Source organism: Triturus cristatus, chromosome 12 (assembly GCF_964204655.1).
Source record: "Triturus cristatus chromosome 12, aTriCri1.1, whole genome shotgun sequence".
In the NCBI taxonomy this organism is placed as follows: Eukaryota; Metazoa; Chordata; class Amphibia; order Caudata; family Salamandridae; genus Triturus; species Triturus cristatus.
Genome location: NC_140595.1, coordinates 95,004,844 through 95,022,674, shown reverse-complemented (window position 1 = coordinate 95,022,674; position 17,831 = coordinate 95,004,844). Strand labels below are relative to the sequence as shown.

At 48.0% G+C, this 17,831-nt stretch overlaps 1 protein-coding gene across 4 annotated transcripts in view; it reads left to right on the top strand.

Moving 5' to 3' along the window:
• BNIPL (BCL2 interacting protein like) overlaps window positions 1-17,831 on the top strand; it is a 161,739-nt gene that overhangs the window by 103,592 nt on the left and 40,316 nt on the right. For all 4 annotated transcript variants that reach the window (XM_085639873.1, XM_085639876.1, XM_085639875.1 and 1 more), the window contains exon 7: window positions 10,298-10,429. In XM_085639873.1, the coding sequence (XP_085495999.1) occupies window positions 10,298-10,429 (132 nt within the window). The remainder of the gene's footprint in view (window positions 1-10,297; window positions 10,430-17,831) is intronic.

The window sequence follows — 17,831 nt, the reverse complement described above, 5'->3', positions numbered from 1 at the left end:
GCCACAGGGTGCTTTATCGATCAGGACCAGGTGGTACGTCTCGGAATAACCTTACAGGAGAAGAGTAAGCCAGAGATGGTTTTTGCGGTGGATGGGAAGAAGTTGGATTCCGGTCCAGTGAGATTCCATACAGGACTCTTGTCGGTGCGGCAGGGAAAGGAGCACCAGGAAGTTCTTTCCTTTAATGTTATTCCGGCCCCCCATTACGGTGTCATTTTGGGGTTGCCGTGGTTACGTCTCCACAATCCGCTCATCAACTGGCACAAGAAGACCCTACAGTTCGCCTCGGATTACTGCATGGCTAATTGCTCCGTTTCCCCTCGGAACCCGGCCTCCTCGTTGGCAACAGGATATCAAGTGGCAACTGCGGTGGAACACGCGGTTTCGTTGCCGGAAGCCTATGCCGAATTTGAAGACGTCTTTAATGAAGACAAGGCTGAAGTTTTACCTCCGCACAGGGCATACGATTGCCAAATAGATCTGATACCCGGAGCGATCATTCCTGCAGGAAGGGTGTATGCCCTAACGGAGCCCGAACATAAGTACCTTAGGCAATATCTTGATAAATACTTGGGCCTGGGGTTTATCAGAGTATCTAAGTCTCCCGCAGCGTCGCCTCTTTTTTTTATTCCCAAAGCCAATGGCGAGCTCCGTGCGTGTGTGGACTTCAGGGCGTTAAACGCCATTACAGTAAAAAACCGGTATCCTCTACCGTTAATCAATGTGCTGCTGGAGCAGGTGAAAGAGGCTGTGATATACACGCGCCTGGACTTAAAAGGAGCTTACCATTTGGTCCGTATGAGGAGAGGTGACGAGTGGAAGACCGCGTTTAAAACGCGCTTCGGCCTATACGAGTATTTGGTTATGCCGTTCGGGCTGTGCAACGCCCCGGCGGCCTTTCAATTCTTCCTAAATGATGTCCTTCGTGAATACCTGGATCAGTTCGTCATTGTTTACATAGACGATATCTTAATCTACTCTAAAGACACCAAGGATCATACTCGCCATGTAAAGATCATACTACACACCTTGCGAAAACACCACTTATTTTGTAAGATCAGTAAGTGTGAGTTTGGGGTAACCATGGTGGAATTCCTAGGGGTGAACCTCACCCCCTGGGGCCAAGAAATGTCGGAAAGGAAGATACTGGCAGTTAAGAACTGGCCAACCCCTCACAACCTTCGAGACGTGCAATGTTTCCTGGGGTTTGCCAACTTTTATCGTCGGTTTATCGATCGATTCTCAGACATGGCAAATCCCCTCACTCAACTATTGCGCAAGAAAACAGTGTTTCAGTGGACCGCAAGAGCCCAACAAGGATTCGAAGAGCTGAAGGACGCCTTCTCAAAGGCCCCGGTCTTGGCTCATGCTCACCCGGAATACCCATTCATCGTGGAAGCAGACGCCTCTGACACAGCCGTAGGAGCGGTGTTGTCGCAGCGACATTTCGAGACCGGCAGACTGCATCCAGTGGCTTACATGTCCAGAAAGTTAAATCCCGCAGAGTGTAATTATAACATCGCAGAAAAAGAGCTGCTTGCCATCAAGGATGCGTTCAGCGAATGGAGGCACCACTTGATGGGCGCCAGACATGTGGTTACGGTTTACACAGACCACAGGAACTTACAGTTCATGACGGCAGCGAGACACCTCACACCCCGTCAACTGAGATGGACTCTCTTTTTTGCGGGGTACAACTTTCTTGTTACCTACAGGCCTGGGAGAGAGAGTAAAAAAGCGGACGCATTATCCCGACAAGCCTCTCAGGGTATCCCCTCGGCAGTTCCCAAAGGAGCCATCATCAGCTCGGAGCACGTCATCGGGGCTACTTGCACGGATCCGTTCCTACGGAGTGTAGCTCAGAACATCGGAACTCCCAGGTGGAGGGACTGGCTGAGAAGTAAAGCTGAATGGAAGATAGTGCAAGGCCTGCCGATGAGGGAAAAGCAGTTGCTCCTTCCAATCCGATCTCTACGCCTGCAGGCGTTTAAATGGTGTCATCAACTACCTAGTGCAGGTCACAATGGCAAAGAGAAGACTCTAGACAGGGTTTTGCGTCAATTCTGGTGGCCTTCGGTGCACAAAGACGTCACAGCCTGGGTGGAGGAATGTCGAGTGTGCAGTCAGATGAAATCCTCACATACTAAACAAGCGGGACTATTGCAACCTCTCCCCACACCCGACCTCCCCTGGGAAAACGTTTCAGTGGACTTCATAGTTGGGATGCCTCGTGATAAAGGATGTACCGTGATTACGGTCATTGTGGACTATTTAACGAAAATGGCACACTTCGTGGCTTGTAAGACACTACCCTCTTCAGGACAATTAGCGCACCTGCTTTTAGAGAACGTGGTGCGACTGCACGGATTGCCAAGGAAAATTGTTTCGGATCGAGGTGGTCAGTTCACTGCCCATTTCTGGAAGGCATGGTGTTTGGCTTTGGGGATGGAGTCCAACATCTCCACCAGCTTCCACCCACAGACGGATGGGCAAACCGAACGGGTGAACCAAACCCTGAAACAATACCTTAGGTGTTATTCAAGCGCATCCAAGAACGAGTGGGTGGACTTACTCTGGTTAGCGGAGGTGGCATATAACAGCGCTTCCCACTCGTCCACCAAGCTTTCTCCTTTTTACTGCTCGTATGGTTTCCACCCCTGGTTTTCTCCCTTCCTTAAACCCGTTCATGCTACTAAGGTGCCCGAGGCGCAGCATAGGATAGAACGCATCCAGAAACTTACAGGCAGCAAAATCCAATTTGAGAGCGGCGAAGGGCAGTTACAAGGCTTTTGCGGACAAGAGTAGAAGGCAGGGACCTGTTTATAAGGTGGGAGATTACGTGTGGTTGTCCACAAAACACATAAGGTTCAAGCGCTATAGCATCTTTAATCCCAAATACATCGGGCCTTATAGGGTGGTGCAGTTAGTAAACCCTGTAGTGGTGAAGCTTTCCTTGCCTTCCTCGCTGAGAATCCATCCTGCATTCCACGTGTCCCTCGTGAAGCCTGCCGTGGGGGGGCCCAGCAAAACCCCGGCGCCTACCATCATAGATAGTGAGGTCGAATACGAGGTGAAGGGGATATTGGACTCCAAGATCTATCGCAACAGGTTGTGGTACCTGCTGGCATGGGAGGGATACGGGGAGGAGGAGAACTCTTGGGAGCCCGCTTCCAACGTCCATGCTCCCGAGCTGATTGCTCAGTTTCATAAGGCCCATCCCAAGAAGGCTTGTTTCTGTCAGTGCTCTTCGGGGGAGGGATGTACTGTCACGACCCACAGGCGGCGCCGACGAGCACTGCTAGCTTCCAGGAGAAACACCCGTGGTAAACGGGAGTAAGGGGAACTACAGTTCCCAGGGCGCAAGGCGGGCAGACGTACATACGTCAGCGCGCTCGGCGCAACCAAGTTCAAAAGGAACATCCGGCAGAACTCAAGTGCCGGTTATTTTGATTTCCTGGTTCGAGCAAGACAGAGCGCTGCGTACTGGTAGGGGTGCTCAGCACCGATTTACTTTTCCTCGCAGGCTCAACTGCTTGTAATTCTTGTGCATTACCGGTCTGGACTTACTCGGTAGTGATTCGGACGTAGTTGATCCCGTTGGACGCCGATCAAGGCATTGCGGGATCACGAAGGCTTTTGTGCCCGCTTCCGGATAGACCATTGTCGATCCCGTTGGACGCCTTACGAGGCATTGCGGGGTCGCGAATTCATGGTGTAGAATTCTCGAGACAATTCTAGTATTCGAGTCCGTGAGAAACCAGGCATACGACGGTTACGTCTTAGAAGGGACTCAGTGAAGGCTCCCAGAGCTATCAGTACTTACTATCTGAACATTGTGGTAGTGAGACCTCAGCGATACTGGTGGGGGTCGTATCTTGTTACTTGCTAGTACTGCGCAAGACTCATTGGAGCAGTGCTAAAGGGGTGTGTTGATCACATCACAGGGGTGCAGGAATTACCCGGGGTGCTAATCCCATCTGCACGTCATTTGTTGATTTTGTACTTCATACAGGGGTGGTGAGGAGACTTCTGGCATACGTCCTCCCCCCCTGTACGGACAGAAAACCCAGGATTGGTGGTAGGTACCAAAAACCTAGGGAGATACGTGAGTGGGGGAGTAGAGAGAGAGAGGGTGACCCACATGCTAATCCATGCCTTCTCTGTAGGTCTCACGTACATCAGCTACGAGGGGATCCACGCCTCCCAAGTCGTTATTTCCTTTACAGGTACTGCAGGGTAGCTGGGGATAGCAAGGTGCCCAGGGTCCTAGGGCGGTTCTAACCTTAGCCTTCTGTTTATTTCTCTTTCAGGTCTCCCTCCCCGCAGTTCCCATCCTTTCCTTCCCTCGCCTGATCGCCCTTCTGTGTCTGTCATAATTGATATCAGACCAAGGGGCTATCTGGAGGTGGACCCCTTACAGCATCGTGCGACCCCGAGGACTATTGGACGGTGACACTCTGCTCTATCCAGATCTAGTCCGGCCATTTGCGCCCTAGCTGCTTTCAGCTGTTTCCAAACCCTGGGTGCGCCTGTCCTGCTATGCACTCTTTCCAATTTGTGTATTTGGGCCGCCAAACTAGCTCTCAGCTCCTTGCGTTCCTTATTTTCGACCGCTGACAGTGCTAGAAGTCCCCCCTGCACTACTGCCTTCATCGCTTCCCACAGTGTTGCCAACGAAGTGTTGGGGGTGGCGTTAATGGCGAAGTATTCCTGGATACTTTTGGTTAGCTGTTGTACCACGGACGTTTTGTGAAGCATACTTTCCCTAAGTCTCCAGCAGCCCGCTGGGCGGGGGATGGCCGGCACTGATATATGTAGATTGATTGAGTCATGATCTGAAAGGGCAATAGGATCTATATGCACCGCCGTGACTGCACTGGCGGCCTCCCTCGTCCCCAGAAAATAATCAATGCGGGCGTAGGACTTATGTGCGTGTGAGAATAAAGTGGATTGGGTCGAGATCGGGTGTGTCTCCCTCCATATGTCCACAAAACCCAGTTCCTGCAGCCATTTCTTCCCTTCCCCTGATAGTTCTCCTTTGTGCCAAGAGGAGGTCTGAGATCTATCCACGGTCGAATCCATCATCATGTTTAAGTCCCCCCCCTATCAAAGTCATGCGATTTTGTGGGGCCACAACATCCGTCAGAGCTGTTCTAAGAAAGCGGTCCTGCCCTGAGTTGGGAGCGTAAAGGGATCCTTTCACTATGGATCGGGAGCCAAATTGTATGGTATATGCCAGAGATCTTCCCTTCAATTTTGCCACTTTCTCCTGTACCACCCCCCTGCATCGTTTAAATATGAGCAGGGCCGTTCCCGCCTTTTTCTCCCCAGAAGAGGAAAAATATTGATGTGGAAATCCTTTCGACCTCAGTCGGTGGCAGTCCTTTGCAAGGAGATGCTTCTCTTGCAGGAGACAGATATCGGCCTCAGCATTTTCCAGGTAGAAAAAGGACCGCCCTACATTTGATGGGATTGTTAAGCCCTTTCACGTTAATCGTGAGTAACTTCACCTCGTCCGTGGCCATAGTAGATGGGTGTGGGTTGATTGCTATGGACCCCAAAGTGAATCATTCTTCCCAATATGCCCAAGTACCCCTCCCGTAAAGCTGATTGAGTAAAATCCGGGTATGAGTGCAAGCGAAATACTTCCCAGAGCGTCAAAGATCCCTTGGATAAAAGCCGCATATGTACCGGACCCTCCTCCCTCCCCACCCTAACCCCAACAAACAGAACAAAAACAACCCCGAACAATTGTCCAGAAGTCGCGGTGAACCTCTGCATCCCCTTGGTGAAATAGTTTGTAGGGTGCATCCTGTGGCCATCAACGCTTCCCCCGCCCCGGCCCCCCGCCTCCCCCAGCAAGCTTTAGATCACTTATCTGACCCGACGAGTAGAGTGCGCTTCAGTTCAGGGGGCGAAATCAGCAGTCAATGAGGCCAACACTGCCTGGCGCTCCTGCGCGATGGTCGCAGGATCCGGTCTGGAGGGGGCTTCGGGGCTCCCTCAGCGCCCAACGCTTTGCCATCGCTCTCGTTGATCTCTCTTTCCGCCATTGTCGGACTCTTCTGCAGGAGGGGCATCGACACCCAGGAGCTCACACGCTTCCCGTAGGGATTTGATTTGCCTCAGCCTGCCGTCTCACTTGAAGATAATGCAAAATGGGTGCCCCCAGGAGTAAGGGACACCCTGACTACGAAGGTGCGTAGTGACTGGTCAGAAGGCCCTGCGCTTTTGCAACGTGATCGCCGCCAGGTCTTGGTATAGAGCGATGTCGTGCCCTCCATAGGTGAGTGGTTGCGCTTCCCTGGCTTTCCGCAAAATGAGTTCTTTGAGTTGAAAGTCCAGGAGGAAAGACAGTATATCTGGCGGCGGTGCCGGGGCCTTTCTTTGCAAGCCGACTCTGTGGGCCCTATCAATTTTTATCGGAAAGTCCTGCGATTCTTGCAGGACGTGGCAGAATAGACCCTGAAGATATGTAGTAATGTCCGCACCTTCTTTTTTAGAGGGGACGCCTTTCATGTGGATGTTATTTCTATGGGAGCGGTTTTCCAAATCTTCCGCGTGGGCTTGGATGTCTATTTGTTGGGCTTGAAGGCGAAACACCTCTTGCTTCAAGTGCTCCACTTCCTCCTCTCTCGAATCTTCCTTGTCTTCTATTGAGGCCACCCTCTCTCCAATTACGTCCATATCTCGTCGTACTTCCTTAATCTCATTAGAGAACTCCTTTCTGAGATCTTGGAAGTCATCTCGCAGAGTTGCAAATAATTGGGCCAGGAATGCTCGTGTGACTGGTTCCTCCATGGATTCCGTCACACTCCCTCCCGCTGTTGGCGGAGAGGTGCTATCATCTCCCCCGCTCGCTTCTGAGATCTTAGTAAACATGTCCTTTACGTTCCTATCTTTCTTGGTGCGTGTCTGAGACATATCTGGTCTGCGGCCTCGCATGGGGAGCAATGGCGTGAGGGTGCGCCCCAGGAGCAGGGCTGGCGAGTTAAGCGATAGGTATGGCGGCAGACTCTCAGGTGTGAGCGATGGTGCGTAGGTAGAGGACCCTGGAACCCTGGCCTCTATGACCGCCACTGCCCCTCTTCAAGGCGCCACGATGGCGGGCTTTCTGGCCCTTTCCAGGCAGCCGCGTGAAGATGTGTAGTGTTCCGTGACCGAAGTGGCACAGCTGAAGGGCTGCCCTATTCGTTGCTGCGGTCCAGTGGCGCCACCGACTCACCCGCCTGTCGTTCCAAGCCACTACAACATCGTCCGACTGCCAGCTGAGCCCCCAAGCACGCAGGTCCTGGACAGCCACGTTCCTTGTAGGCCTCCTCAAGGTCTCGATAGCACCCCTGTATTAGTGTTCGCGACGTAGCGCCAGTCCCGTGGCACAGTTCCGCACCTGGCGTGACCGAGGGCACCCAGACCCCAACGCCCCTCTAGGCTCTGTCACCACCGCTGAGTATACATCCGCAGATGTCGTGGAGGGGCGCGTGGGGTCAGGGAAGGAATTTCACTAGAGCCGTCGGACGCTTCTGGGCCCACCAGCGCGATCCCACAGCGTGGCCCGTGCAGGTCGTAGTGGGTCGTGTGCACAGCTCAGGCCTCCCAGTCTCAAGGCACCTCTGGTATGGGCCTATCTGGTCCCGCCGGGCCTCACTCTCATTCCCCGACCCCCAGTGGATCCACTGTCAAGGCCGGCGCGGCGCTGCAGCTGCTGTCAGTTCCCAGGGATGTCGTCCCCGCTGCCAGACCCCCCATCAAATTAGGGCCATAGATCCGGGACGGGAGATCGCCGACCGGCGCACCACACAGGCTGGCGGGGGGAGGGTACTGCAGTGTCTCTCACCTCCAGGGCCCAGGGAGCCGTAGGCCGCCGTCGGCACTAGTATCAGGCGCAAGGAAATGGGCCCCTCCCGGGCCGTCGATCACCCTCGCTCCGCTATGCCGGTGTCCTCCGTTGCCCACGCGCTGTCCTGAGGAAGCGCTGTGCCTCAGTTTTGGCCTCGAGGGTTCACGGTGGAAAGCGCCTCAGAGCATCGGGTCTCCCACCGCAGGGCCCCCGACGCTTCCATGCGTTGCGTAGCTTCCCCACCTCGCCTATGCCGCCATCGTGGATCGCCAGAGCCGAGCAGATCGGCAGCACCTCTAAAGACGTTCCCCGGGCGCAGCTCGCTGTTATGTGCCCCCAGAAGTTCTCGCTGTTCTGTGGCGCTCAACCATGGGCCCTACACACTACTGCAGTGCCGGGATGATAGCGGGCGGCCGACGGGGAACGGGGAGACCATCAGGATACGTCTCACCCGCTTGCCATCTTCCAGAATACGAGAATATTATTTTTGTCCACAGTTAACCCATTTTGATGGCATATCTGGAATCTCCATTATGGTTCTTTGGAGTTCCTATTTCACATTAGACTCACTAGTGTGGTACGTTGGAGTGGAGTTTCATTGTAGGGTCTTCTTCCCACAATGTTTTTTCCACTTGGTGTTATGGTTTGGTCTTGTGTACCTTAATGCACTCCATCTCATCAGCAGGAGGGTCATTCCCAAGTTCTTCCTAAGGCAGGCTTGTGCACTGCATCTGTTGGGTTGGATGGCCCTTCCTATGACATTTGAGAGGGGTGAGATTAAGGACTTTAGAATCTTCTCTCGCAATGTTTTTCTTGTTCCCCTCCTCTTTTCCACATTGACATGGCAATTATTATCCATTTGCTTTTAAGTAGCAGGTAGCTGAGATGTTCTCACTGGTGGACTACATCCAACTCATGATCTGCTAAAGGCACAGATTTTCTTTCTCAGAGTCCTACTCTTGCCCACACACTATTGAGGTGTAGATGCTTTGCTATTCTCAGCCTTCTATCAACTTTGCAACTGTGCTTTATCTGTAAGTACAAGTTACTCACTGACCTTATCTTAGAAGTCCTACTTCTACCTCACCCAGATGAACAACCTTCAACCTTGCCTGCTAGTGGGGTGGCTGGGTTAGGGAAAAGATGGAGTACTGAAAAAAGTTTCCCTTTTAAACATATTATGAACTGGACAAAAAATATCTTCGAGAGCCAGGCCATCCTCCGAACACAGAAAAAGGATGCTTCGAGCTCAAAGTAGAAAGCTCACAATGTTGAAAAACCTTTACTTACTCCGCAGCTGCCTAGCACCAACATCCACGCTCCCAAAACGCACTTTAAAGATTAACTGAGATACTTACTGTGTAACTGCCAAGCACCAACATCCACGCTCCCAAAACGCACTTTAAAGATTAACTTAGATACGACAAAGCTAGAGACTACAGTGTGCTCTTGCATTTACTTCGCCCTGGTTATTCATAAGAGAATCATGGCAAATTACTGCATATATGTGTCTCTTATGATTAAAGGTTTTTTAAGACTTGGAAGGCAAAGGTCCTGAAAGTATCTGTTATGATAAACCTTTCTAAGAAAATGATTGCAGTTTTGTAATTATTAAAATACTTTATATTTATATAAAAATCAGAATCGTGTTAAATTATAATACATAGTTTCTGCTTAGAGCACTGTTACTTTGTCCTCTGCAATCTATGACATAACTTTAGAGCATTATTTTTTCTATGGTTTAATAATTTTAACCTCAAGTTGTTGAGCTACTCGAATGGAGTGTTGCAAGTACTCCTACCTATTGGAGTGTGTCGGTATTGTGACCTTCTGCTGAACACTGGTAGGAATGAGACTGGCAATGGTTGAGAGAACGTGGGCAGGTCTATGCACTGTCATCTACGCTAATTTGTGATCCTGTTTAGTGTTTTACATGTGCTCTCATCAGCGGTGCTCCTAAGTTTATGATGGCCTTGCATTAGTGTGTGGTGTGCATGACGTCATCTGGGTCGTGCAGTGAATGTGTTTGTTGCCACATTCCGATGTATAATCTTGTGCAGTGTGACGTGATGCTCTTTGGGCTGCGTTTGAGTTGTTTTGGACTCTGCCACATATTGATGTATAGAGGGGCTGAGGAGTATATTTTGATATGTCAAGAATAAATGTGGCAAGAGGTAGTGGTGGATGATGTCAGTAATGATGAATATGATGTGGTGTGAGATTGTAGATATGATGTGATAACACAGCAAATCCAATGCCTTGCATCGTCTGCATACAGGATCTCACATCACTTGCAGGCCTGATATGCTAATTATGTTGTACACTTACCAGATTTTCAGAGGCGCCATCTCCTGGTAAATCTCTGTTTTCCTAAAAATGTATATGCATCTTGTGCTGTGACAAGAATTGGTTTTGCTACTTTGTCTGATATATATTTACACATATCTGTGCATACAGGTATATCATAGGAACACTTGAAGTGATGGTGGCAGAAAACTACATGCTGGTGTACCTGAATGGGGCTACCCCTCGCAGCAAAATTCCAACCATGGGATGGCTCAAACAGTGTTATCAGACCATTGACAGGCGGTAAGGAACCAACGTATTGTTGAATGAAAGCTTTATGACTTTAATGTTTCCTTCAATCTAAAGAAAATACTTGATGTATCACCTGAGAATTTTGCCAGCCGCCGAGCAGGATCTTAGAAGCATGGTGAGTGGGCTTGTTCCCAGGTGTCTGAGAAGAATGGAACCCTCACCATTTAAACCAGTGATGTCCAATGTAGGGGGCGAATCTGTGATGTATTTTCAGGATAAGGAATAGTTTCTTACCTGTAACTCCGGTTCTCTCATAGGGGAATTTCCATTATAGTCATAAGCACTGACTAGTCCCGCCCATGTGCGGGGACCCCAGATCACTTTTTCATGATATATCTTCTTAAGTATAGATGTTCGCCTTTCCTGAGGGCGGCCTGCAGTGTCACTTAAGAAAGAAAAAGATTATGCAGCCTATAGGAATAGGCTACAATGACCCAAGTCTTCACCTTGTACTTTAAAAGGGGGCCAGGAGAATTGCATATGTGTATAATTTCATGATGTTTTAATATAACAGCATAAATCTACTTCACAAACCTCTTTTTGAGATGGAGAGCAGGAAAGTGTCTCCCTATAGGCTGTCATTATGAGTTAAAAATAGAGGCTGTTCCTTTAAGAACTCAGGGACCACCAGTATCCCATCATGCAGATGGCAGTTGCTTCACTTGTTTTTGAGGCGAAGCGTGATGATATTTAGGTCCCAAAGTTACCTCTGTCCACTCCACCGGGGAGGAGGGAGGGCTGCCTATGACTATAATGGAAATTCCCCTAGGAGAGAACTGGAGTTACAGGTAAAAAACGATTCTTTCTCTCATAGTGGATTTCCATTTATAGTCATAAGCACTAAATAGAGCAGCAAGGCCATCCCTACTAGGAGTGGTGGAGAAGACAGAGAGTTAACTAAGGTAGCCAGTTAAGCAAATGGATTTCTGAAAGAGGCTTGTCCCTCTTGAGCGTCTGATCTAGCATCAGATTCTAGGCAGTAACACTTGGAAAATGTATGAACAGATCTCCACGTGGTTGCTTTGTAAATATCCGGTATTGGGGAATTCCTCAAGAAAGCAGCAGTAGCCGCTTTACCTCTAGTGTAGTGCGCTTTTGGTTTAGCTGATACTGTCTTGTTAGCTTTTTGATAGCACAATAAGATACAGGAAATTATCCATCAGGAAATGGATTGCTTGGAAGTGTCTAATCCGTACCGACTGGACCATAGTTGATAAACAATTGGTTCGATCTGTGGGTGTCATGTTTTATCAAGATAAAACTTCAAGACTCTGCTGACATCTAGAGAATGAAGAGATCTTTCAGCTGGAGTACAGGGATTCTGAATGAATGTTGGTAATGATATGGTCTGATTACATGGAAATCCAAAATAACCTTAGAGAGGAATTTTGGGTCCATTCGCATAACCATTTTGCTAGAGTGAAAAGCAGTGTATGATTCATGAGAGCAGAATTCTTGGATCTCGCTTACCTTGTGGGCTGATGTGATCGGCACAACAAAACCGGTTTTCCCAGGGGCGGCTCCTCTGCTAAGGCGGAGGGGTGTCACCCCACTGCCTTTCAGCAAGGCAAAAAATAAATAAAAGATAATAACTCGATGTTGTTATCACTTTATTTTTCCGTGCTGAGGCAGTTTTGTGGAGCGGGGCTTGGCTGGGCAGTGCAGTGCAGCGCAAGGGGGAGGAGTGGTGGCACCCTCCTAAGTGTACATGAATGTTTAGCCGGCCCTCTGAGGCCAGCCAAACATTCATGCGTACTTTGCATGTTCCTCACCCAGGCTGCATTACTGCCTGGGTGTAGAACATGCCCAGGCTCAGATTCCCCATCTGAGCACCGAACCACGGTGCTCAGACTAATCACAACGCTGAATTGCAGAGTTGTAATTGGCTTAGGGGAGCTTGGGTGCTTTCTGTTCGAACAGAAGCCAGGAAGAGGATGGAGGAGTGGAGGTGATTGGCCAGCCAGCAGGTATGTGATTTTTTTTAATTTATTTTTTATCACCACCCCACTACTGCTCCGCCGGAGCAGCAGCGACAGAGATTTCCATGGCAGATGTTGTAGAGATAACTTGTGTATGGGCTCGAAAGAGTCCTGCATGAGCTATGCAAGGACTAAATTGAGTTCCCAGGGAGGTGAAGGATGTCTACTGGGAGGGAAAACCTTCTTCAACCCTTCTAGAAAATCCTTGATGACGGGGATTTTGAGATAAGAGGTTTGTGAAGGACACTTTTTTTATAGGCAGTAAGAGCTGCCGGGTGAACTTTGTAGAAGAGAATTGCAAGCCAGATTTTGCAAAATGGAGTAGGTAGGGAGGAATTACATTTTCCTGGCAAGTTGTAGGGCCCACATTCTTACAGATCAATCCCCCTGGTGTTATTGGGATAGATTCGATGTAATGCTAGCATCTGGAACTTTTCTCGCTGAATCCACTAGTTTGGAGGTCAAGTATGGGTCTGAATGTGTTCTTGTCTTTCTTTCTCACCAGTAAGTACATAGAGTAAATGCCCGCCCCTTATTGTTTGTGAGGAACGGGTCCCACCGCCTGGTTTAGTAGGAGGATGTTGATCTCCAATTGTAACAACAGGAGTTGGAAACTGGATGGTTTCAGAGGTATGGACGGTGGAGGACTGGTGAACCTGAGACAATATCCATTCGCACAATATTCAGAACCCAGGCATCTTGTGTTATGTTTTTCCACTCTGCCAGGTAATGAGATATGCTTCCCCTCACCGGAGTGGGTAACAGAAGAGGGGGAAGTAATAATTCAGGGTTTTGATCCTGATGGTTGTTTGCCTCCTTGAGCAGGCTGGTGGGTGGATCTCCCTCTGGTCTGCTTCCGTTGGTATGGCTGATAAGGTCATTGGTGCTATTGCTGTCCACTGCCTTGTTGGCGCCCTTGATGCCACTGAGGGGTTTGAACCCTCTACGAACAGAAACAGCGTTGGTAGGGCTGTAAAGATTTTCTCTGTTTTTTTGGGTCTCTCAAAGCTGACTAACTTCATTCCTGCTTTCCTTTTTGCCAGCTCATAATCTGTGTGACTTCCGAAGAGGGTAGTATCTAGAATGGGAGGTTTAAGATCCTCTGTTGAGACTCTGGCTTTAGGAAAGTGAGGCGGAGCCAAGAGTGTCTTCTGAGAGAGTCGTTTTGGCAGTACTCATGTGCTGCTAGTACGGAAGAGTCTGCTGCAGCACTAGTAATCTGGTTGGAAACCATTAATCCTTCGTTTAGGATTTCTATAAAGTCTTCCCTTATATCTCTGGGGAGATGTTCTGCAAACTGCTGCATGGATTCCCACAGTGCCCTGTCATACCTGCCTAGAAGGGCAGTAGCATTAGCTGCCTTAATCGTGGTTGCCGCCGTACTGCAAACCTTACAACCCATGAAGTCTAACTTTTGACTCTCCTTATCGGGAGGCTCTGTAGAAATTGGAGTAGTGGCATGGTGTTTCTTTGCCACTACTACAATAACTGAGTCTGGTGTTGGGTCAGTGTAGAGAAAAGTAGGATTTTGCTCTGGAGGGTGAGGTTTCTTTTGGAGTCTAGATGGAGCTGGCTCAACGAAGGCTGGAGTTAAAAAAAGATCCATAGCCGGTTCCAGGAGATCTGACACTAGTGGCAGCAAAGGTCTTGATGCTGACCTGTGTTGAAGTGTCTCAAATATTACTTATGTTGTGAGGGTAGAGTCCACATGGCAATATTGAGTTTTGCAGCTCCCCTCAGCAAGATCTCTGTCCTTGGTATGATGTCTGGAGCGAGACAGTCATGGAGAGTGACAATGGTGGGAGTGCCTGTAAGATATAGAGGATGGCCTTGGGCTATGACGGTGGCGCAGTCTGGACCGAGATCTGGGCCTCGGTGTGTGAGTAACTGGTGCCAGTGGAGGAGGTGGTGGCAGAGGAGGAGGAGATGTTGGTGGAGGAGAACATGGCTCGACCCTTAAAGAAGAGGAGTATGTTCTGGAGTACCCCAAATCTGGAGAGGAATAAATGCGTATCCTCTTCTTTCTTGCCTACTGTAGCCAAGATGAGTTAAAAGAGTTATCTATGTTGACCGTTCTCGACAGTGATCGTCGACGGTGCCTCGGCGTCGGTATGGATCTCAACAGCAATCTTCGACAGCACCTTGACGTTGATCTGGATCTCGAAAGTGACTGTCGTGGAGGCCTCGTGGTCGATGGGCTCCTCGACGTGGAACAAGGCCTGTGAGTCAAAGGTGTTGTCATTGACGTCAATACACCTTGCCTCGATGCTGATCTGCAGTGCTTCCTCGACAGCGAATCATGAATTGATGGCGAACAGGTAGGCGCCGTACCTCTCCTCAACATTGATCCTCTTGACGTCAACCGGGCCCGATGGCGTATTTCTGCCATCTTCTTCCTTGCACGCCCTTCAAAGACAAATGACAGAGCCTTGGTAGAGGGCTGAGCCTCTCCTTGCCCTGAGGTCCCACTTTCAGACTGCGTCTGTTGTCTTCTTCGCTCCTCGGTACCATGGAGGTGTATTTTCTCCCTGTCCTTCAGGGTGCATTTTGAGAAGTTCCTGCAGTGGCGACAAGATTAAAGAACATCACTCTGTGGGAGGCAGATAAAACACACCTCATGAGGGTCTCTTTTAGGCTCTTTTCTCCCATAGGGTGGGCATTTGTCAAAAAGAGAAGGCATTTTTCTGTCAAAATACCTCTAGTTTCTGTCAGGATAAACACTGAAAAAGCCAAGGATAGACTAAAAATGTTGAGTGAAATAGTGGTCAACAAGATTCAGGTGAAACTTTTGAGCAAAAAAGCCAAAATTATCCTAGCTCAATGCTCCAGGGTCCTGTAAGCAGGAGCCTGAAAAAAGAACTGATTCAATTGCCACCTATTCAGCATGCTGGGATAGTTGTGGTCCCTGGGTTCCTAAAGGCACAGTCTCTATTTTAACTCAAACAATGACAGCCTATGGGGCTACACTGCCCTGCTCTCCTTCATCTCTATACTATCAAAAAAGTGTTTGTGAATGAGATGTATGCTGTTATATCAAAACATCATGAAATCACACATCTATGCAATTCTCCTGGCCGGTACAAGATAAAGACATGGCCCATTGTAGCCTATTCCTATAGGCAGCATAATATTTGTTTTTCTTAAATGACTCTGCAGGCCTTCCTGAAGAAAGGAGAACATCTACACATAAGAAGGTATATTGTGAAAAAAATCTCCGGGTTCCACGCACATGGGCGGGACTGTTCAGTGCTTTTGACTATAAATGCAAATACACAACGAGAGAACCACTCTCTAGATAATCGATTACATTTAGATAAATTCAAAGTAAATTTACCTCCTGTGGATATTCTGAAAATGTAACTTGGACGCAGCTTGATGGACCCATGTTACCACCGCTACTTTAAACTATCTGCCATTCTACTTCTTATTGAACATAAACAATAGCTATTGGAAATGGCAGTTAATTTGCTGTTCCTGGGGGGAAACATCCATTACAACGTAGTCCTTACAACGACCTACCTTTACAACGCAACTGTTACAGCGCAAATGCCTTTACATAGCATGTCACTACAACGCATGTCACTACAACGCATGTCACTACAACGCATGCCATTACAACGTATGCAATTACAACACATTATAAGGTAGGTAATGGAGATTATTTTAGTATTCGGGTGGGTATGGGTTTTGGGGTACATGGGAATAGTAATTTTTATCCCTACACTATCCAACACTTTCCCTACTGTTGCACTCACTGGAGTGGGAAAAGTAATTTTTACCCCTACACTATCCAACACTTACCCTGCTGTTGCCCTAAAAGTATTATGCGTTGTAATGGTATGCGTTGTAATGGTAGTTTTAAAAAATGCGTTGTAATAGCATGCATTGTAAAATCATGCAATGTAATGGTAGTTGCGCTGTAAATACTGCATTGTAAAAGCATGCGCTGTAATTGCATGCGTTGTAACATCATATATTCTTTCTGGGATAAGGTATACAACAACATCTCTAGCACCATCAAGCACTTCAGTTACTTCTAAAAAGTTAAAATGCATTAAAGTGGGAAATCCTGCTATTGTCCTTTAAAGAACTGAAGGATAATTTCCTAGTTGTTATCCCATCTGTCACCGCTATACAGCGCTTCAAGGAAATTCAAGAGTCTCTTATGACCCGAGATGATCCTTATATAGACTGCTACTCAAGGGGACCCATGTTATCTGTTTCCCTCCTCCTAGATCTTCATAGAAGGCTGACAGTTACTCAATTTTTTTGTGTAAGCGTAAATGGAGACACAACATCTGCCACAACAACCGAGAGATTTAAAAAATGGCCGTAAGAGGTCAGGTACAATCATTTAGCCACAAAGTAAGACATTTTCCAACACCTGCAAAGAGGCTTGCTTTCCTTTTCCCGAGTCACAGGAGAATTCCTATATTAAGGCTGTGACACCCTCGCCCATTTATGAGGCATGCTTCATCATTGTGTTTGCTCCTCGTTGAACAAGTAACATCTGCTTGCACTAGCGAGCTCACATATGCAAGAGCTGTTGATGGTGACTTTTTAGAAAATTATTCTCGTAGGTTTTGAGAATGATGCTACTAGGATGAACCCTCAAAATAAAGTAAAATCACCTGAAGGTGAACAGTGGAACTTTCATTAGTGTTCCCTGAGGTAAGATTAAAACCAGAAGAATATAAAATAAGAAATAGCTCTGTGAGAGTAGAAACAGCATAAAAGTATTGCCCCAGACAGGTTATACACTGCTTCGGCAGACATTTTAACGGAGTAATTCTGTTCAGTAACCCGTAGACAGTAACAGATGATTATTTTGTGTATTTGCTGAACTGCGGGTAGAAAAGTTATCACAGTGTTGTGAAACCATTGGTCGTTAAAAAGGTAGGGTCCTCTGACCTTTCCTGGAAGAAATAAATGAATGTGGAAGCCTCTGATGTAGAGTTAAGGTACTGAGATGTAGTGAGTGTTCAAGGTGCGAGCTTTACACAAGAAGGGTCTGTCTGCCCAGCTTACGTGTCTACAGGATGGGTTAGAAAGGCCTTAAGAGTGTGTTTTCTTTTCGAGGTAGAAGGGATTTAGTGTTGGCCAGGCACTGGAAAGTAAGATGAGAATTTGCAAGTTTAATCAGACTCTCTCTGAAAGCTCATGACGTTTGTAAATGATAGGGTAGGCAGTGGGTGGCATCTCTAAATTTTAGAAAATATACTGTCAAACTTGCTATATACCTGGAGCATTAGGTCTAAGTTGCTACCCATAAGGTAAAGCCTGATACAATATAACTTCAGGCATACTATGCAAACATCATTATGGTGCTGTTGATAATACTTTTTTTTTTTTTGTTCAAATGCTTTATTGATTTTCAAAAAGAAACATAACAACAAAGATAATGATCGACATGG